The 22,337-nt window shown below is 43.8% G+C and overlaps 1 protein-coding gene across 1 annotated transcript; it reads left to right on the top strand.

Moving 5' to 3' along the window:
• The first annotated feature begins 1,007 nt into the window (after window positions 1-1,007).
• Window positions 1,008-20,279, top strand: LOC143482364 (NACHT, LRR and PYD domains-containing protein 3-like). The gene is made up of 8 exons (XM_076980709.1): window positions 1,008-1,138; window positions 1,625-1,794; window positions 1,994-2,068; window positions 4,338-6,114; window positions 16,967-17,143; window positions 17,468-17,644; window positions 18,013-18,189; window positions 18,992-20,279. The coding sequence occupies exons 2-8, from the start codon at window positions 1,656-1,658 to the stop codon at window positions 19,275-19,277; spliced, it is 2,808 nt and encodes a 935-aa protein (XP_076836824.1). The 5' UTR covers window positions 1,008-1,138; window positions 1,625-1,655; the 3' UTR covers window positions 19,278-20,279.
• The last annotated feature ends 2,058 nt before the right edge of the window (window positions 20,280-22,337 follow it).

Raw genomic sequence — 22,337 nt, 5'->3', positions numbered from 1 at the left:
CAGGAGTAGACCCACAGTAGACTCATCCCAGGAGTAGACCCACAGTAGACTCATCACAGAAGTAGCTCTATCCTAGCAGTCTTACCTCCTACGCTGCTCTTTCTTCAGTGGTGTTTTCATATTCTGTTCTGTAATTCTGCTGTGTACAGTGATTTGTCCTGTTCATACAAGTTCATCATTATTTACTGGCAATTACGCACATGAACCCACCAGCCTCGCCCAGCAGATCAGCACTGTCTGCCCTGGCTAGTGATTGGCCGTGAGCTGCACCTGCCCTCTCACACCGCTGTGGCCTCACCAGTTCAGGTGTGGCCTGTGGGTGGGCGGGACCGGACAAACATGCTGCTCTCTCCTTTCTGCAGATGCTGTATAGCACACATCTGAGTGACTGAGATAAGTCCTGATGATCTCTCTCTCTCCCTCTCTCTCTCTCTCTCTCTCTCTCTCTCTCTCTCTCTCTCTCTCTCTCTCTCTATATATATATATATATATATATATATATATATATATATATATATATATATATTATCGCACTCTGTAAGAGGAATACAAGAACTAGACTGATGCTGAGTAGCACGGGCATCTGAAGATTTGCTAACACAACTGCAAAGGCAGCAGGATTTTTTACAAAACTCCACTCATCCAGTACATTTAATTTAATCCAGTACATTTAAATTCATCCAGTGCAATCCATTTAACCTTCTCTGTGACTCCTACTTCATTCCTGTTTCCCTCATAAATAATGTATTTCTTTGTGCGTTCACTCTCATAATGGTGATGTTATATCCATGGGAATGAGGGAAAGCTGCACTGTTCTCAGATCAGAGAGGGGTAATTTTTTTTCCCAGTAGTTCTTCATGTTGTATATGATATAACCTGTATGTACTTGTAGCAGTCTGGCTGCATTCCTCATCTGTGGGCCACTTACCTGTGAGTCACTCTGGTCCTGTTATTCAGCAGTGGGAGAGAGCCAGTGTTATTCTATATTATATTTGTTAAAATATGATGACAAACTTTAATCTAGAAACTCCACCTCCTACAGAGTCATATGAGAAATTAAACAGGACAGATTCAGATCAGAGTGAGAGAGACTGAGCAGGATCATCATTTAATGAGAGACACATGAATCTATTTCATGGTGAGTATGTGAATCTGTGCTGTAGATTCAGAATAATGAAACTTGACTGTTAGTGGAGCTAGACAGTAGTAATAGAACTCCTAGTGTTAGTGGAGACAGTAGTAATAGAACTGGTGTTAGTGGAGGCAGGCAGTAATAATATCTCTTAGTGTTAGTGGAGGCAGGCAGTAGTAATATATCTCTTAGTGTTAGTGGAGACAGACAGTAGCTACTAATATAACTAGTTTTAGTGGAAGCAGACAGTAGTAATGGTACTAGTTTTAGTGGAAGCAGACAGTAGTAATATAACTCCTAGTGTTGGTGGATACAGACAGTAAGTGAACTAGTGTTAGTGGAGACAGACTGTAGTAGTAGAACTCCTAGTTCTATAGTTAATGCTTCCACACTAAAACAATACATTAACCAATGTAATTATTTATTTGGAGTGAGGAGTCAGTGAGTTCAGTAAATGCTCTACCAGTAATGACATCATGTTTTGATGTTTAGTGTTGTTGGTGAAGTAATGTCTGATTAGAAGATGGAGGTTTCCTCTCCAGTCCAGACCAACATCACAGATCAGACCAACATCACAGCTCAGACAGGAGGGAACATCTGTGCTCCTGTGGTCAAGAACAGTCATATTGGAACACTGAATATTACAAAAAATACATATATATGTAAGTAATGAGTCTGTTTGACCAACTGATCATTCTTCATCTGAACTGGCAATATTAATTATTTGCTTTGATCTATTTATGTTTTAGTATATTTCATTATTTGGTATATAAACAACTTTTAGTCTGTGAACAATAATTTCTTAATTTCTCTCTATTCAATGAAAATTAAGTTCTGATTTTCTACCGTGCTCTTCTCCAGATCAGGAAAAGCCCAGTTCCAGCACCATCCCAGTTCAGACTGGAGGATCTTCAGAGAGTCCTGCACTCAGTGAAGGTCTGTTTACATCACTGAATATGTACTGATAGTCACTTCTGATTATACACATCACTGATTATGTACTGAAGATCACATCTGATTATACTGTACACATCACTGATTTACCAAAGAAGATGCAATCACAGGACAGTTACACAATCCCACAGGACAGTTACACAATCCCACAGGACAGTTACACAATCACACAGGACAGTTACACAATCCCACAGGACAGTTACACAATCACACAGGACAGTTACACAATCCCACAGGATGTGAATCTAATTTGGAACCATTTGTTACATTTCCACAAAAAAAAGGATCAGGAACTGCAGATGTTTGATCCAAGCTGGACGTGGGGAATGATTACAGTTCACGCCCGTAACCTCAAACTCCTATCGAGTAGATAACACCATCACCCTCAGGGTGACCAAGCCAGTGTGCTACCAGCACAGAGATCCTCAACAACTGTGAGCTGCTCTTCAGTAGGCTACGTGACAGTTGTGGCTGATTGACTCTGATTACTGTGAGGTGGCTCTATGACTCCTTCTGGTGGATAAAGATGGCTTAGTCTGGGCTGAGCTGTTGCACTGTTCTTATTTTAACTTCACATTAAAACATATTCATTAAAGTGCTTACAGCAATTAGCACATACTGATTGATCATATATCAATAAAAACAACTTAGAAAAGCCTTCAGTATTTAATACTCTTGGAAGAATAATTTGTGAGAACCAATGTAAACTGTGGTCACTAGGATATTATAGATCTTGATGTCAGATAAATCTATTTTTACTGTCAGCTAAATTTTAACTGAAGCAAAATGACTGTTCTGCTAGTCACCAACAGAAAACTTAAACAACACATTTGTGTCCATGGGTTTAACACGAAGTTCATGAATTCGGAGCCAGAAATAATATAATATTACTTTTTTAATATTACTGGGTAGGTGTATAAAACATGTTTTCTGAAACAGAAGTTAACAATTCTAGGAATTCTAGGGCTAGACAGGCAGGAGGATACCAAAAAGACAGAGCAAGGATCAGAAACCAGAGAATCAATCAGAGAAATATACAGGAACATGGCTTGGTAAAGACACTCAGAGAGGCAATACTTCGCACTGGTGAACTGTGAACAGAGTCCTTACGTAGGGTGTGGTGAATAGTAAATTAGAGTCAGGTGTGCTGGTCAATATTCCGGCGATGGTACCTTCTGGCGGTCACGGGCGTGATTGACATTCCTGACACACTCAAAGGCAAATGAGAAAAGTACGGAAGAGGATTAGGGCCACTATAAAAAAAATGGGGCATTGGGAAAAAAGGGCAACCAGAATTGTGAGATAAAAGTCAGAATTCTGACTTTTTTCTCACAATTCTGACTTTAATCTCACAATTCTGACATTAATCTCACAATTTTTCTCTCGGAATTGTGGGTACTTGGAAAAAAGTCTGTGACGGCGAGGTGAAGGAGGCAGGCACGACGCCGTTGACGGTGAACACACAACGTTTATTGGCACAATGTGAAGCTCCGGGCGGAGCGCGAGCAGCACGACAGACACACTCACGCAGACACGAAACTTTAGACAAAGACGAGCACAAGACACCACGTTAACGCACATTAAATAGGTGAATTACACAGACCCACGTGACCTCGAGACAAGGCACAGGTGTAACCACGAACACGCTCACAAACAACCCACACCCACGGAAGTACAAACATGGACATAACGACACGCAGACAACATAGCGGCACGCCCACAGGGAAGGGTCCGGAGCTGTTCCGTAACAAAGTCAGAATTGTGAGATCAATGTCAGAATTGTGAGATTAAAGTCAGAATTGTGAGATTAATATCAGAATTGTGAGATTAAAATCAAAATTCTGAGAATAAAGTCAGAACTGTGAGAAAAAAGTCAATATTCTGACTTTAATCTCAGAATTCTGGCTGCCCTTTTTTTCCCCATGCCCCATTTCTTTATTTTATAGGGCAAGTATAACTGAAGATGCAGTAGGCACAGAGTCCGTAACTTGCTAATGGAGAAACGGCAGGCGGACAATGCAGCTCACCCGCTCACTCCTCTAGGCTCAAGGACAGCACAACAACGTCCAATGAGACCTGTGGGCTCAAATAGGGCGTGCAGGTGATGAGGGACAGGTGTGCATGATTAAGGTGTAAGTGGGAGATTGAGAAAGGGGTAGTAGCAGTGAATATATATACATATAAACAGAGGTCATATACATATACATATATATACATATTTAATTGTCAACATGTCTTTCTGTTGTTTTAGAGCCAGTCTTTGTATGTCAGCTAAAGCCCAAACACAAACTACTGAAGAAATGTAAAAAAATTTATGAAGGAATCTCAAATCATGGAAGCTCAACCCTTCTGAATGAGATCTACACAGAGCTCTACATCACAGAGGGAGGGAGTGGAGAGGTCAATAATGAACATGAGGTGAGACAGATTGAGACAGCATCCAGGAGACCAGCAACACAGGAGACACCAATTAAATGTAATGACCTCTTTAAAGACAAACCCATCAGAACAGTGCTGACTAAAGGAGTTGCTGGAATTGGGAAAACAGTCTCTGTACAGAAGTTCATTCTGGACTGGGCTGAAGGAAGAGCCAATCAGGATGTCCTCTTCATATTTCCACTTCCGTTTAGGGAGCTGAACTTGATAAAGAAGAAAAAGTTCAGTCTAATGGATCTGCTTCATAACTTTTTCCCAGAAACAAAACAATTACAGTTAATAGACTGCGATGCTTATAAAGTCATTTTCATCTTTGATGGTCTGGATGAATGTCGACTTCCTCTAGACTTTCACAACAATGATGGCTTGTGGGATGTAACGGAGGTGACCTCAGTGGATGTGCTACTGATAAACCTCTTCAAGGGGAATCTGCTTCCCTCTGCTCTCCTCTGGATAACCTCTCGACCAGCAGCAACCAATCAGATCCCTCCTGAGTGTGTTGACCAGGTAACAGAGGTACGAGGGTTTAGTAACCCTCTGAAAGAGGAGTACTTCAGGAAAAGATTCAGTGATCAGATCCTGTCCAAAAGAATAATCTCACACATTAAGTCATCGAGAAGCCTCTACATCATGTGCCACATTCCAGTCTTCTGTTGGATTGCAGCCACTGTTCTAGAGAAAATGTTGGGTGAAGCAGAGAGTGGAGAGATCCCCAAGACTCTGACTCAGATGTTCACACACTTCTTGATCTTTCAGATCAAACACAAGGACAGAAAGTACCATGGCAAAACTGACACTGATTTTGACCAGACTAGAAAGAGTGTTCTGGAACTGGGAAAACTGGCTTTCCAACAGCTGGAAAAGGGCAACCTGATCTTCTATGAGGAAGACCTGAGAGAGTGTGGCATTGATGTCAAAGAAGTGTCAGTGTACTCAGGAGTGTGTACCCAGATCTTCAGAGAGGAGTTTGGGCTGCACCTGGGGAAGGTGTTCAGCTTTGTGCATTTGAGTGTTCAGGAGTTTCTGGCTGCTGTATATGCATTTCTGTCCTTCATCTCCAACAACATAAATGTGTTGGAGCAGCAAAGCACTGCAGTCCTACATAACATTAAAATATCAACAATGTCTGACTTCCTTACGTCTGCAGTGGACAAGGCCTTACAGAATGAGAATGGACACCTGGACCTTTTCCTCCGCTTCCTTCTGGGTCTCTCACTGGAGTCCAATCAGACTCTCTTACGAGGCCTTCTGAGACAGACAGCTGTGTGCTCTCACAGCAAAGAGGAAACAGTCAAGTACATCAAGGAGAAGATCAGGGAGAATCCCTCTCCAGAGAAATCCATCAGTCTGTTCCACTGTCTGAATGAACTGAATGATCATTCTCTAGTGCAGGAAGTCCAAACATACTTGAACAGAGGAGGTGACCTTCGTCTCTTTGGAGCCAGACTGTCTCCTGCTCAGTGGTCAGCTCTGGTGTTTGTGTTGCTGAACTCAGAAGAGGAGCTGGATGAGTTTGTCCTGAGTAAATATGACAGATCAGAGGAATGTCTACTGAGACTGCTGCCACTGATCACAGCATCCAGAAAAGCTGAGTGAGTATTTTCATTCATAAACACATTCCAACGGGGGGGGGGGGGGGGGTCTCCTAAAAGCATCATAGAATTAGTAAAAAATCGTAATAGGACTAACAACATTGTTAACTGCAAAAAAAGAATAATCAAATTATCTCTTTCTCCATCTCACTCATACACACACACACACACACACACACACACACACACACACACACACACAGATTCTGAATTTTTCCACACACAATTATGAAAACCCATTATAGGCATTCAGGAATTGCCATGTGGGTTGTATATCCCTTTTCGCCTCCCCTGAGAAGATAACACGCTGTGTCTAATATTGCTCTCTCAGCAATCACCTGCTCCTCCCATCACTCCTAACACTGTATTATCAGACGGCAACTGCCATAATCCTCCTGTCTACCTTTAGATTTAATTACCCTGTTTATTTATGCAACCTGTAGCCCATAGTCTTGTTAGTCTAGTACATAAGCTTGTCCCTTTTCTGTCCTATGCTTCATATAGTCAACCAGCTGACAGTCAAACCTGAAAACATAAATACCTAACAAAAATAAGCAATCCCTTAAGTGCTGTATATAAATCACAGGTCTTCTCTCTGACTAGTCACTGTTGTTTGTGACAGTAATTATAGTGTGCTAGTGATCTCCATATATAGTTAGGTGTTTATTTAATGTGCAAATGGTAATACACTCCCCATTTCAGAGAACAAGATTATTGGAGCTGACATTGAAGATCTTCCAAACTGTGTCTCTAAAAGATCTTTTGGCCAGAAGTTAAGGTTTCATTGTGATTTGTTCTTCATGGTGTATTTCTCTCTGTTGAAGCCTGTCTGTGTAACTCCATCTTTAGTTTGTTTGAGACTGTGTTAGAGTCCCAGACACATTCTGAAAAGCTATTCCCTAGTTGGGGGGTCTTTTAAGAAAAGGCTCTTGGGAGTTCATGATAGGAAATAAGGAAATTGCTTGCAATCTGGAGCAAGTCCATGTAGTGCTTTATAGGTCAATAGACGAATTTTTACAACGATACGGAATTTAACTGGGAACCATTGCAGGGCTGATACAACTGGGCTAATATGATCAAATTTTCCATTTTGCTCCATTGAGCGTGTGAGGTGTATGGGTGCTGTAGACGAGGTCAGGATGGTCCAGAGTCACGCCGGGCAGACAGAAGGCAGAAAGTACATGGGGACTAGGCAGGGAATGAGGTCTGGAAGGAGAGCAGAGATCAGTACACAGGAAGGCAATCGCAGGGAAAGAACGCTTGGTATGTAGCATAGCAACAATACCTCGCAACCCGGAAGTGAGAGGGGGAAGCTTAAGTGGTTGTGAAAAGGGCGGGGTAACGAGCAGCAGGTGTAGGGAATATTCCAGGAAGGTCACGTGCAGTTCCTAACACTAGCATTTAACAGGCAATTTTCCCTAATCTAGATGTCGTATTCATTCCAACTTTACATCCATCAGTATCTCATCATAACTGTAGCAGCTTCTCTTATTCAGCACATCAGATCCTCAGACACTCCTATGAGGTCAAGGGGTTCCTGACCCTCTTTGGTATAATCTTAGCTGGATACTCAGAGAACCATTCTTCAGTGACGAGGTTCACAACAATCTCAATACAAACAGCAACATTAAGTCTCAGCAAGTCTCTGCAAGCTGCAATGAATGTCCTGTGCAACCAAGATGATTGGGGATTTGGCGCAAAAACAGCCATGCCCCACTAGTCGCTGTTTCATTTAGCTTATGTGCTATGTTGAGTGTGTCTCTCTGGCATGATTGTCATGCATAACACTCGAGTTTAACTCCCAGATGTCTGTAGTGATCTGTGACTGTGAGATACGGCTCCATGGTGCAAGAAGTCCACAGAACGGTGATGAGTGAAACATTCTGTGTTTGAATCTCTTTGGAAACTCTTGTTTTTAGAGCTGTACTACTGGGTCATTGTTGCATGTTGCTTGCCTACTGACAGTCATGCTGTCTACATTCTGATTAAGAGCAGGGCTGCCCTCACATACGCAGCTCTGGGATTACGCCTGTAAATTTAAATTTAAATGGCCCAATGAAGGTCATTTAAAAACCAGGACATTTCCTGGAAACTCGGGACGCCCGAGACAGGACGTGAAATACGGACATGTCCCGGGAAATACGGACGTTTGGTCACTCTAGATACCAGCCTGCCTTTTCCCAACATGTCCTGTCTTGCTATCATGAGAGTTAGCGGATAGCACTGTATGTTTCATTTTAAGATTACGCATCACAGATGTATTTTCATTGAACTTTAGCGTGGTTTTACATATTGTGCAGTTGACTGTTGAACTGGATTTGTCTTTTTCCATTCTACCAAGGTTTTTTGGCAGAGATTTGAAGAGCTGCCTTCTTTACCTTCTACCTACACCTTCACTGCTGTTTTTTCTTCCTGCAAATAGTTTACAACTTCTCACTGTGGCGACTAGTGGTGCTAGTCGACTAGTCTATGCAACCACTAGTTTATGTATGTGTTGATCTGTAAGTGTGAGGAGTTTTTCTCCTTTTGTCTCTTTCTCTACAGTCTGTTTAACTGCAGTATTAGAGAGGAATATTTCGCTCACCCTGTCCATCACAAGAGCACTGTGTGACTGTATTCCTCGATAGCTGGAGAGCTTTGACTGAAGATAATATTTCAGATTTGTTTTTAAAGTCTCGGAACAAGGAATCAGCGGATTCAACAAATGCCTCTTTTATCATGTCCATTGGAAGGACGTCTTGTGTTTAACAATGAAGTGACACCCGAAATTGTGCTTGAACAGTCCGAAAATGCAATGGCATAGCAACGGCACACTGACAGATGAGGCAAACTCACTTATGACATAGTGAAACAAATCCTCCTCCCATTCTGTATGAAGTGGTAGGTTTTAGGCTTATTACTTGGACCAAGTATGGCACTCATTTTTATACCCTTTGTTGTATTTAGTTTGGAGGCTAGCTATGCTGCAACCTAACAAGTGGCAGCACGGTGGCTTAGTGGTTAGCACGTTTGCCTCTCAGCACTGGGGTCTTGGGTTCAAGTCCCTACCTGAGTGGAGTTTCCATGTTCTCCCTGTGTTTGCGTGGGTTTCCTCCGGGGTCTCCGGTCTCCCACAGTCCAAAAAAACATGGAGCTTAGATAAAATTGGCAGTCCCAAATTCTCCCTGAGTGTGTGTCTGTGTGTCTCTCTCTCTCTGTTCAATAAAACAAGTTGTTGTGTGTGTGTGCTTGTATGCCCAGTGGTGGATGGTGCTCTGCCACTAGGGTCTGTCCTCTCTCCCCTTCCTCTACCCAGGGGGCTGTGGATCCCGGTAGAGAGTACGCTGTGCGCAATTGGCTGCCGCTTCTCGCCGGTGTGTGATTGGTTGTCTGAGATTTGTAGTTGTGAAATCAATTGTAAAGCACCTTGGGTATCCTGAAAGGCGCTATATAATATGAAACATTCATTCAAGTGGGGTGTCAAAAGTTCAGACGTCCGATTGGCTACCCTGTATGTCAATCAAAAGATAACTGTCAGTGCAGATGGATGATAGCCTGTCATTCATCTCTTTTTTGTCATTCATCCCCTACTTTTTAATGTCATGCGATCTACCCACACTTCCTTCACGATCGACCAGTAGATTGTGATCGATGTATTGGGCACCCCTGTGCTAGTGGTAGGTGCTAGAGGTACCATGGTTCTTATACTATTTTGCTACGTGATTACATCATAGTTTAGTGACAAGATATGGACGTTGGGCCTCATTGGTGGCCCCGATGAGGTGAGGATGAAGTGAGGTACCACCTCTCCCCTCCAGGGTCATCAAGCCAAGGCCTCCTTGATGTGCTATCATTCAGACACAATGCCTGCCTTCAACTTACAAAGGGTGCTCACATACATGGTTCACTACAACGGTGTGAGAGAAAGACAGACAGACAGATAGAAAGAGAGAAAGAGCCTACAAACAAGTAAAGCATGCATATCTACGTGTGATTGGTCTTACGCATGTTCAAAATATGCTAATAAAGTGTGATCAATACATATACACTCACCAGCCACTTTATTAGGTACTCCTGTCCAATTGCTCAATAATGCAATTGTCGAATCAGCCAATCACATGGCAGCAACTCAATGCATTTAGGCATGTAGACATGGCCAAGATGATCTGCTGCAGTTCAAACCGAGCATCAGAATGGGGAAGAAGTCATTTAAATGTGTGTGATGTTATCATGTCAATATGGACCAGACTCTCTGAGGAATGTTTCCAGTACCTTGTTGAATCTGCCACCAAGGATTAAGAGGATTAATTAATCTATGTCTGAAGGCAAAAGTGAGTCCAAACCGGTACTAGCAAGATCTACCTAATAAAGTGGCCAGTAAGTTATTGATGTATATGATTTACAGAAAGACATAATATGAATTTTTCCATCACAACACACACGTACATTCAATATCTCTCTCTCTCTCTCTCTCTCTCTCTCTCTCTCTCTCTCTCTCGTTCTGGAAATTCTGTAACCCTTCAATAGTAGGCACAATAAAAGTCAAAAACAGTTAGGTAAGATAAAGTAAAATAGTGTAGCGTCGGGTGAACAGAGAGGCCGGTAGAGAGACTCATGTTTGAAAAACAACCCTTTTTATTTCTTTTGCTCACTACTTTTTTTTTCCTCTCGTCATTTTCGCTGCCAGGTCAATAACTGGATTAAGTTTCACCCTTCTGGTAACTCCCTTGGCTAACAACAAACCATCTAGAACATCTCTACTGCTTCTCTCAAATATGTCTTAAACTAAGAACCGAACTTTAGATCTTTTAATTACTTTAAACAGGGTGTCATTTACAGAACATCGCGGTGTAGGTGCTGGCCAAATTTATTTAGTAATCAGTCTCATAAAATTACCTATGAAATGGTGGGAGTTCAGACCGTGTTAAATTTACCCAAATTTTATATAAACTCATTTAACTAAGGTCGCCACTAATTGTGGTCAACTCCCGTAGCCCAAATTGTTTGATTAACAAACTATAAATCTGAAGGTTACAATTCAAATAATAGTTCTGGCTTCAGGTTGTAACAGAGAAACAATGACTCAAACGACAGTATTTAAACATAAAACATTTATTAATCACAAAGCATAATGGTTAAAAACATCACAAACAAAGGGGGCAACAGGGTAGGCTAGTGTGTGTGTGTGTGTGTGCGTGCGTGTGTATGTGGATGTGTATTCGAGTGCGCGCGGATGCGCGTGCGTGGGTACGTGCGTGTGGACGTGCGTATGGGGGAGGAGATCCTTTAGACAAAGAGAAACTCGATGGCGCGAAAACCAAACCGAGCTCTCACTACAGTCACGAACACAACGCAAATTTACTCTAACTAATGTCGTGCTTTAATCCTCTTTCACCTAGCACAGCATGCTCGTTGATTGCAAGAGAAAACATTACCAGTCTTGTCTTTATCCTTTTATTAAATGTATACAAAAATACAGAGCGCTCTGGAGAGAACACACACAAGCCTATCTACTCTACCCTATGGCTCTGTGCGCAGGTCTCTGCCTGACACATTTTCCTCCTGTTCTATATAGTGTGGCCTGGGTATAAGCCCCCCCGTTTCTTTTGGACTTTCCCTAACCTAGCCTGTTAGACAAAGGCTGATTGTCTAAGACATTCACAATCCGCTGAGCTCATCTTGTTTTTTCCCTAAATCTTACAATGACTTTTGCCAATTATGATTTTCACAGACTTAATAGTGGTTCCATACATAGGAGTTGCACGTAGATCACATACGTTAAACATACAGATGTTTCCTTACTAAGAGTGGGAGAGAGGCCTTCGCTTCCTGGTCCTGTCAAACTGATATACTTTCTTATTCTTCTTCGTAAGCATCCTGTTATTTTAGAAAACGACAGGCACTTGGAATATGGGACAGAGCATACAGGCCTTTTCTCAGACACACTTGATAATTAGCTATTTGATTAATACTATACTGTAAGCAAAACATAAAGTGATTAATCTTAGAAGTTTAATTAATACTTTAAGACTGGTCAAATTATATATGGATTATGATAAGCTGCTTGATCAATACTGTAATGTAAACAATATATGAAGGGATTAAAATGTAAATCTCAACACTAACTAAGGCACGGTTTCGTCAGTCACTATACAGCCCCAACGAGCGTATAGTGGGACACACGTTTAACAAGTACACGAGGAACTGGATATTAACTATGAAATAAAGGAATCAGTGTGAATAACCGAACAAGTTTAAACAGTATAGCCTACCTATTTAAGCTTTGAACAGAATATCTCTTTAAGCCTTAAACAGAGTACGGTTTAACATGAACGTGATTATAAACACCACTGCAAACAAGCATTCACAAAACATCGATCTAAGCACACAGAAAAGAGTAAAACAAGATATTGTTCTAAGTCTGCCCAGATGCACAGTCTTACTTTGAGTTCTTCAGTCCGCGGCCCGCGCAGTAGGCCAGGTAGCCTCTTGAGGAGGACTCCTTCGTGCGCTTTTGAGGAGAAGGTTCCGCTGGATCGCGTTGCTCCGTCCAGGGGAAGATGCGGTGGCCGTTCGATCGGCGGTCCCTCGGTGGACCGTTGCGTGGTGTCCCGGGGAAGTTATCGCTGTCGACGTTAAGATGAACTCGCGGAGGTCCGGCCGTCGCGCGAATGTTCAAACAGTTCTTAATCGTCGGCTAGCTGAAGCGATTGGGTTTTAGCGAACTCCGCAAAAGAAATAAAAGTAGCGAACTAGTTACTTCTTGCGTCGCTCGCGTGCTGCATGGGCACGAGTGCAGAACCAGTACCGCTTTGTTCTCGAAGGTGTGCGCGCTCTTCGTCTCTAGGTAGCTACTTTGATGCAGCCAGGTAGAGAGAGACCGAACAAAGGGGGATCCCCCCTTTTAAAGGGGATTCGTCTGATGACGTAGTTCCACATCCGTCCTGACGTGGGCCATGCACCTAGGGGGGGCACCCCCCTTCCTTTGTCTGTGGAGGCATAGGCCCTTTTCACAACAAAGCGGAAATACGTCACCGCCGGGTAAAACAAGTCCCGGTACTCGCAGAAGATAGTTGTTGTCAATTCACCTCAGCATGGAGCGTGTGTTTACTTCATCCCTGTCGTCGCTGCCGAGACTGAATTTTAAATACGTTTCCAGTATGGTTGGAGAACATTCAACAACGAACGGTTCCAAGTTAAATAGAGGCTACAAATTGTTTGTAGAATAATTTATTCACTTATACCAGGGTAAGCTAACACCAGCTAGCACTAGCTAGGTAACTATTATTTAAGGTATAGCTAGTTCCATTAGTCGTCCTACGGAGTGGTAAAACAGTCTATATTATCAGGCCCGTTGACAGTCTTGCTGGGGCCCGGGACAAGAAAGTTTCATGTGCCCCCCCCCCCCCCCCCCCCCCCCCGCGCACGTCATTTGAATTTCCTCTGTAGCAGACAATCCTTCTGTTAGGTATATAGGTATATAATATAGCCACACATCAAAGCTGTTTCTGACAACTGACTGGTTTATACTTGACGCGTCGCCAGCGGCGCGAGGGTTCGCGCAAAAATGACGTAATCGCAGTGGCTCTGCCCGTACGGGAGGGCCTCGCGCGCTGTCGGTTCGCGAGGTCGTGCACCTCTCGAATTTTGTAACTTCGCGCGCGCCGCGCTTCAGCGCCATGAACAAAGTCATGTTTGTAGGGTTCATACACCTTTACAAGGTGGAATTCAAGCACGTGTTCGTCACTTTAAAGGTCCATTTCAATATTTTCCAGCACGTTAAACTTAATTAAGTTAAATATTTATACATATACTCGAAATGATTCAAAATAATTCGCTTTTTATCACATTATTTAATGGTTGTTTATTTTCAAAACGCCCAATCTTAACGTCTTCACGAGAACTGTTCAGTCAGACAGCTATTTGTTGTGAAACGAAGTAGTTACAATTTCAAGCATTTTCAAGTACTTTAGCCTAAATTCCAGTAATTTTCAAACCTGGAACACAATGCAACTTTAAAATTCGTCAGGTAAATGTTTTTCTTTTCTTTTCTGCGCTCCAGATTTCTGTATTAACTTTAACTATCCACCACTGTATTTCCCGCTGTTGGGCCAGTACCAGCCAGCTACGGTCGGTGCTGGATCAAACCATTTTCCAGTGGGAGGCGGGGGTGTATGCACTTAATGGAAAATATGCAGATAGGTAAAAAACATATATATTTGAGCCATTGAGCTTATTATGAGTACATCATTTTATATTAATGAAAGATTTCAAGATTATTTAAAAATTATAGACTTTAAATAAAAAATAAATTGCTGGGCTCTTTGATGGGCCCCCCTGGCCCTAGGGCCCGGGACAACAGACCCGGTTGTCCCCCCCTGTCGACGGGGCTGTATATTATTATGATATATATTATAATATTACATATGATACTGACAGCTTTAGTTAACAATATCTAGCTAGGTTAAGCTGGGCGTACACTGTGCGATTTTTGGCCCATTTTCAGCCGATTTTTCACTCGTGCGACTATTTTTGCGATCGGGCCGAGTTTCGGCTCAATCGCGTGTCGTGCATCGTATAGTTTACACAGGTAAACGAGGAGCGATTCACACCTCACGACCAACTCCCGATCAGAAATCGCAGCGTCGCAAGAATATCAAACATGTTTGAAATTCAAATCGCTCCTCGTGAGAGTATCGCACTGTTGAAGCAGCTCCACGAGCCGACTCTCCCTGCGATTTAGTCATAGTTTGAGCTGGAGCTGAGTACATGATTTAAAATATCGTACAGTGTACGCCCAGCTTTAGCAAGCCAAGGGACGTCAGCTATTGATTGTTTGGTTTACATCAGTATCAATAAAGTTCATGACACACACCAAGTTATTACGTGTTATTGTTTATTCAGTGTCCAATATAGTCGACAGCAAAGTGATGGTCAGAGCTGGATGCTACCGAGCAGAGCTGGATGCTAGCGGATCACAGCTAGTTTCAGAGCCGGTTTCAGTGGAACAGTTGCTGTCCGCATTTGAAAGAGCAAACTCTCGACTAGTAGATGTTCGTGGTGTACTGCCAGCCGAGAGCTTGCTCTTTTGTAGCTAGATGCTATCGGATCGGGGCTAGAAGCTATCGGATCGGGGCTAGAAGCTATCGGATCGGGGCTAGAAGCTAGCGAACCGGGTCTAGAAGCTAGCGAACCGGGTCTAGAAGCTATCGGATCACGGCTAGAAGCTAGCGAACCGGGGATAGAAGTTAGCGAACCGGGGCTAGAAGCTATCGGATCACGGCTAGAAGCTAGCGAACCAGGGCTAGAAGCTAGCGAACCGGGGCTAGAAGTTAGCGAACCGGGGCTAGAAGTTAGCGAACCGGGGCTAAAAGCTAGCGAACCGGGGCTAAAAGCTAGCGAACCGGGGCTAAAAGCTAGCGAACCGGAGCTAGATGCTAGCGAACCGGGGCTAGATGCTAGCAAACCGGGGCTAGAAGCTAGCGAACCGGGGATAGATGCTAGCGAACCAGGGCTAGATGCTAGCGGACGTAGTGTACTCCCAGCCGAGAGCTTGATCTTTCAAACGCGGACAGCAACTGTTCCACTGAAACCGGCTGGGAACAGTAACAGTACCGGGGACAGTAACAGTACTGGGAACAGTAACAGTACCGGGGACAGTAACAGGGAACAGCACCAACTTTTAGCCACGAGCTTCCTGCTATGTAGTCTGCAGCAGTGAAATGCTGGCTACACACAAAGATGCTCCGTATCACAAAGTTTTCCCCTTCATCCCTCCTAATTGCACAAACCCATTTTCTTTTCTGCTCGTCGTCAGCCGGAAAACCGTAGAAACTGAGATACGACTGTTTTTGCTTCGAGATCGAGCACCCTGGTGCACTGCAAAAGCTCTTGTTATTGGACTCTGCCATTGTTTAATGTGTAACGGAAGTAACTTTACCCTGCAACGAGAGCTTCCGGAAGAAAAAATGCGGAAGTGTGAAAAGGGCCTATGGTACCTACAGCGGAAAGAGATTTCCCAGTGTTCCTTGCTTCGCGGGAGGCGGGGCTTCTCTATATACAGCTCCTCCGCCGTCACAATAGATTTATTAACAAAGTATGGATCAATCCAGAGTTCTCATTATACAGACACTCAAGAGCGCCTGCAAACGAGAGCTAATTCCCCGCATGAGCTCTCATCATTTATACTCTAGTTCATAAGCACATAAGATGTCCACTAGGTGAACACGAGGTGATTACAACATATGATTGGATGAACACAACATAAATCACACATGATTTAACAATCGTACATTGGCTTCTCCCAGCACGCCCTCTTCTCTCTGTTGTTGTCAGGATGGTCTGAGAGCCGACGTGGCCACTTCTATGTTAAGACTAGGAAACCATCTGGTGTCTCCAGATGGTACACCTCAGTCCCGGAACGGGCCGAGGACGTCCCGGGTAGACAATACAGTTTTCTAAGGCCTTTCTAAGACGTGTAGGACTCTGAACAGGTTCAGTGTCCCTTCTATATGGTTAACACATTTATAAATCACATCTCCAAGTCTCTATGATTAATATGATTAACAAACACTAAGCAACATAGGATAAACTGAGAACATCAAATCACCACTCACTCTCTCACACACACACAGTCAATATCCTCTCTCTCTTTCGCTCACACACACAGTCAGCATCTCCCTTTGTCTTCTGAGACACCCACTATAACTGTATTAATAAGTAGATTCACATAAACACTTTCTTGCTTGTTCTCTCTACAAACACACACACACACACACACATCACTGCATGTATCTCCTGAATACACACAGTGTCTGTGTTTGTGTGACTGTGTTGATCTGTAAGAGTGAGGAGTTTCTCCTTCTCTCTTCAGTCTGTCTGACTGCAGTATTCCAGAGGAAGGCTGTGCTGCTCTGTGTTCAGCTCTGAGGTCAAACCCCTCATCACACCTGAGAGAGCTGAATCTGAACAACAATCAACCAGGAGACTCAGGAGTGAAGCAGCTCTCTGCTCTATTGGAGGATCCACACTGTACACTGGAGAAATTACAGTGACTTACAGACTTACTGACTTTTTATACACACACACACACACACACACACACACATTGTCCTCTCTATCTCTCTCACACACATGCAGTCAAAATCCTCTCTCTCTGTCTTTCTCTTGCACACACAGTATCCTCCTTTTTTCTCTGAGACACACACTAACACTGTTTTAATTAGATTCACTTCACATACACACTTTGTTGTTTGTTCTCTCTCTACAAATACACACACATCACTGCAAGTCTCTCCTGAATACACACACAATATATGTGTGTATGTATGAGTTGATTTGTAAGTGTGAGGAGTTTTTCTCCGTCTCTCTACAGTCTGTTTAACTGCAGTATTAGAGAGGAAGGCTGTGCTGCTCTGTGTTCAGCTCTGAGGTCAAACCCCTCATCACACCTGAGGGAGCTGAACCTGACCTTCAATAAACCAGGAGACTCAGGAGTGAAGCAGCTCTCTGCTCTACTGGAGGATCCACACTGTACACTGGAGATACTAGAGTGAGTTACTGACTTACCGACTCTTTATACACACACACACACACACACACACACACACACACTCAATATCCCCCCTCTCTCTCTCTTGAACTAACACACACAGTCAGTAACTCACTTTCTTCTGAGGCATACACTCTCGCCATATAAATTAGATTCATATCCATACACTTTCTTGCTTGTTGTCTCTCTACAAACACACACACCACTGCATGTCTCTTCTGAATACACACAGTGTCTATGTTGTGTGTGTGTGTGTGTGTGTGTGTGTGTGTGTGTGTGTGTGTGTGTGTGTGTGTGTGTGTGTGTGTGTGTGTGTGTGTGTGTGTTGATTTGTAAGTGTGAGGAGTTTTTTCTTCTTCTCTCTACAGTCTGTCTAACTGCAGTATTACAGAGGAAGGCTGTGCTGCTCTGTGTTCAGCTCTGAGGTTGAACCCCTCATCACACATGAGAGAGCTGAATCTGAGCTGCAATGAACCAGGAGACTCAGGAGTGAAGCAGCTCTCTGCTCTACTGGAGGATCCACAGTGTACCCTGGAGAAACTAGAGTGACTTACTGACTCTTTATACATACACACATACAGTCAACATCCTCTCTCTCACACACACTCAACTAGTATCCTCTCTTTCTGTAATGCTTTACGCGCTGCAGAGCAGGGAGGCGGACACAAACGCTGAGGAGAGCGAGATTTATTAAGGGAAATTCCAAACTCAGAGTCGAACAGGATAGCGCGGGTCAGATTATCCAAGGAGTCAGAACATTGAACAAGTAACGACATACTAACAAAAGGAGTATACACAAAACCAGGCAGGGAAACGGAACAGGCAGGAACAAACTGGGAAACACGAATCACAAATACTAGAGCTAGATAACTTGAACAAAACCTCACAAACTTTCACAAAATCCCCGACAAGGGACAAGGGAAAAACTGGGACTATAAATACACAGAACTAACAAGACACAGGTGGAGACAATGACTACACGGGCGTGGCAGACAGAGGGAAACCATGGCAACAGACAAGCAGGGAACACAGACACGAGGAGCAGGGAAACAGGCAGCTAGAGAGGGGGGCGTAGCCCTACGTGACACTCTCGTTCTCACACACACACACACACACACACAGTCAATGTCCTCTCTTTCTCTTTCTCCCTCACACCCAGTCAACATCCCTTTTTTTCCTCATAGACACACTATCACTTTATTAATTAGATTCGCATATACACACTTTCTTGCTTGTTCTCTTTCTACAAACACACACACACATTACTGTATGTCTCTCCTGAATACATGCATCATGTTTATGTGAGTGTGTGTTGATCTGTAAGTGTATTTCTCCTTCTCTCTACAGTCTGAGAGGCTGCAGTATTACAGAGGAAGGCTGTGTTGATCTGTCTTCAGCTCTGTGGTCAAACCCCTCATCACACCTGAGAGAGCTCAATCTGACCCACAATAAACCAGGAGACTCAGGAGTGAAGCAGCTCTCTGCTCTACTGGAGGATCCACACTGTACACTGGAGACACTATCAATCAATCAATCAAAGTTTATTTGTATAGCGCTTTTAACAACTCAAGTTGTCGCAAAGCAGCTTTACAGGGTTTACAAGGTTAACAATACTATGGGTCCAGAACCCTAATGAGCAAGCCAAAGGCGACAGTCGCGAGGAAAAACTCCCTATGATGGTGGGGAATAGGAAGAAACCTCGGGAGAACCAAGACTCAAAAGGGAACCCATCCTCCATTGGGCGGCCCGTTAACACACAAATACACAAGTCACACATAATTCACACAATCAGACTAGGTAAAAGGTAGAATTGAAAGTTCTGGGTTTTGATATTGTCACTGTAAATGTCTGTTGATGAATGCCAGGCTTTCATTCCGTGTCGGAGCAGTGATGCTGGTATTGTAGGCTCCGACTGCAGTGTTACTCCCCAGGTGAACCCCGGTATCAGCACATCCACCGGCAGCCAGACCATCCCCCAGGTGCCTGCAGGTGCCTGTATCCAATCGTCTTGGGTAGAGCCATGCAAGAAGATAGATAATACAGACTGAGTGGACATGAATTTAAACCACCGTTGATTTTAATGTACGTAGCACACGTGCCAGTGATCAGCATGTGGCTCCGGCAGACTAATCTATAGCAGCATAACTAAAGGGAGAGGTTCAGAGGTGACCACAGGCATGAGGGCTCACTGAGACATTGCTTTCCAGTCAAGTCATAGTCACTACAGTGAGTGTTTAAACTGCTTTAGTTTGTGTATAGAGTGTGATGTCTGACCGATGAGTGTCTGATGATTCTGTCCTATTCTCTGTCTTACAGTATTAGGACACTATGGTCTGATATGGCCTGGACTGATCTGACCTGATCCAAGTCTCATATACAGAGGATGACCAAATACACACACATTTGAGTCTCCATTGCTATGTGTGTTGGTGTGATTGTGTGATCATGAATGCAGTAGTCATTTATATAGAACATGTCTGCCCTATTTAAAATCTAGTGGTCAAAGGGGACACAACTCTCCGTGTGCTCTGGGCTTTTGGGAAACAGGGGTTGGTTTGGAAACTTTAACAAGTATGTAACCTAAGAAAAGTGTCCTAAATAAAGTACTGAACTACGTATTTAAAATGGTTACAGATGTAAGTTATGCTGTTTATGAAATAAACAAACTCACTTGTACTTATCATGCACCCAAAGGTACAAAATGAACTTCATTTCACACATGTAGTAAGTTAGCCAGGTTAGCTAATTTTCTGTGTGCATAAAATAGATTTAGCAAGTTTAATGAATTGAACTTTGCAAGCCCAGCATTTCTTGACACATTGTCTGGTGTGTGATCTACTTTAAGAATTTCAGGTGTTTGTTTTGAAATTCTGATGTTTTGAATATCATGGCAATGCAGTTATTGAATTTTGTGATATCTTTTGTGTATAAAGCTGACATTATAGTCATAAGAATCTAAACTCAGGGTGCACATTCATTAAATTTCAGGGTATCTGCCCTAGAAATTTTGAGATACAGTGTACAAGACAAAACTGTTTTCATTACATATGCTTCCATGGAGGTGTTGACCATACAAATAATTGCACACAGCCATGCCTGACACACAGGAATGACTGTGTATGTACTCTGAACAACACTTACAAGTGTCAGCTGGTATTTTTTATTATTATTTTTTTTTAATGGCCCACCACCACCCCCCCATCTTTGGGGGACAACTTTGTTTTTATGTACAGATCAAATGACAATTCTGTATAATACAGTGATATTATGCAAAGTGATAATTATTGGTGTTAGGTGGACCAAGAAAAGAGGGAGAGAGAGAGAATAAAAAGGGAAACGACAGAAGGGCAGGGAAAAAAAACAACCAGCTCGAATGACCACTGCAAAGAAGAGCAGAAAGTGTACCCAAGACATATAGCACAAATGACTGTGATGTATGTGTATGTATGAGTGTGTGTTTATGTGCAACATAAAAGGGCAACATAGGATAAATGTACAGAATGTAATTACCAGCAAGGGTAGAAAGCTGTGACAACATTCCCCCAGAGGGCAGAGGCAGGCAGAGAAAGACCCAAGAATCCCACCCGCCCACGGCCCCTCAGGAGCTGTGGAGCCCCAGTGCCGCACTTCCCAGTGACCCTCGCATGCCCGCCCCCGCAGGCGGGAGAGGAAGACCCCGGACAGACCCCGGGTCCAGGGGAACCAGAGGAAACAGAGCCCCCCGCCAGGATGCCCCCATTTTAGCAAGGAGCTCGTCCTTGGGAATTTGAGCACAAACTCCTCTTAAAGTCGGCTGTCTCCCAACTGATCCAACTTCTCACGTAGAGCATTGATTCCATCCACGATTGTCTCCAAGCTTTTTCCAACAGTCACAGTCTGTGTTCCAACAGCTCTACCCACCGCATCAATCATGTGGGGCACTTGACGTGGACGCTCAATAGCTGACTCCACTCTATCAACTTTCCGATACACCAGGGTAACGCCTAATCCAATCAGCAGAGCCACCGCGATCAAAGTTCCAAATAAGTACACATCCTCAACATCTTCCAGGGAGAGAGGCGCAAGACACAAACAACGCCAGGTCCCCCACGAGTCATGCACATGTCCAGATGAGAACGTACCGTCCGGGCATGTGGGTTCTCCCGCACCATGACTTCTCGTGGAAAAAATAGTGTCAATTGCGTTGAGAGACCACCTAATCAAATCCATTTTCTTGTTAAAATTCGAAGAGCAGCGTCAGGTTACTAAGACAAGACAGAGAATCTAAGCTGAGCAGGGCAGGAGGGAGGGAGTGCAGGAGCAGAGATAAAGTGCGACCGCCTCTCTTGAAAGCCGGAAGAAGCAGAAGTGCACTCATGCGCACATATACACACCCTGAGGGACAGACAGTGATGAGGAGACGGGTGAGACCACGGCAGCCCACCTTGTCAACCTCTGGATAACATGCCTGCCCCCCAAGATCTGTGTGTGTATGTGTGGGGGGTGGGTGGGTGGGAGTGCTTAGGTCCAGAGGAAATGGTCCTCTGGAAGAGGAGAGCCAGCTTACTAGCTTATGAGCACCGAGCTTCACTAACCCCCCCCCGGCTCGAGGCAAGGAGTGGTCGACCCGGGGAGACTAGTGGGTCACCCCACTCCATCACCGCATCCAAGCCCAAACCCCCACCACCCCCACCGCCGAGAGTAGTCGGTCCGG

The sequence above is a fragment of the Brachyhypopomus gauderio genome, chromosome 18 (assembly GCF_052324685.1).
Source record: "Brachyhypopomus gauderio isolate BG-103 chromosome 18, BGAUD_0.2, whole genome shotgun sequence".
Classification (NCBI taxonomy): domain Eukaryota; kingdom Metazoa; phylum Chordata; class Actinopteri; order Gymnotiformes; family Hypopomidae; genus Brachyhypopomus; species Brachyhypopomus gauderio.
This window is presented reverse-complemented; position numbering and strand designations above follow the sequence as displayed.

Excerpts from the sequence above, each read along its gene's own strand:
- LOC143482364 (XM_076980709.1), top strand. The coding sequence starts at position 1,656 with ATGGAGGTTTCCTCTCCAGTCCAGACCAACATCACAGATCAGACCAAC. Across the intron at positions 17,144-17,467 it reads TGTACACTGGAGAAATTACA|TCTGTTTAACTGCAGTATTA; the intron begins GTGACTTACAGA and ends GTCTCTCTACAG. Across the intron at positions 17,645-18,012 it reads TGTACACTGGAGATACTAGA|TCTGTCTAACTGCAGTATTA; the intron begins GTGAGTTACTGA and ends TTCTCTCTACAG.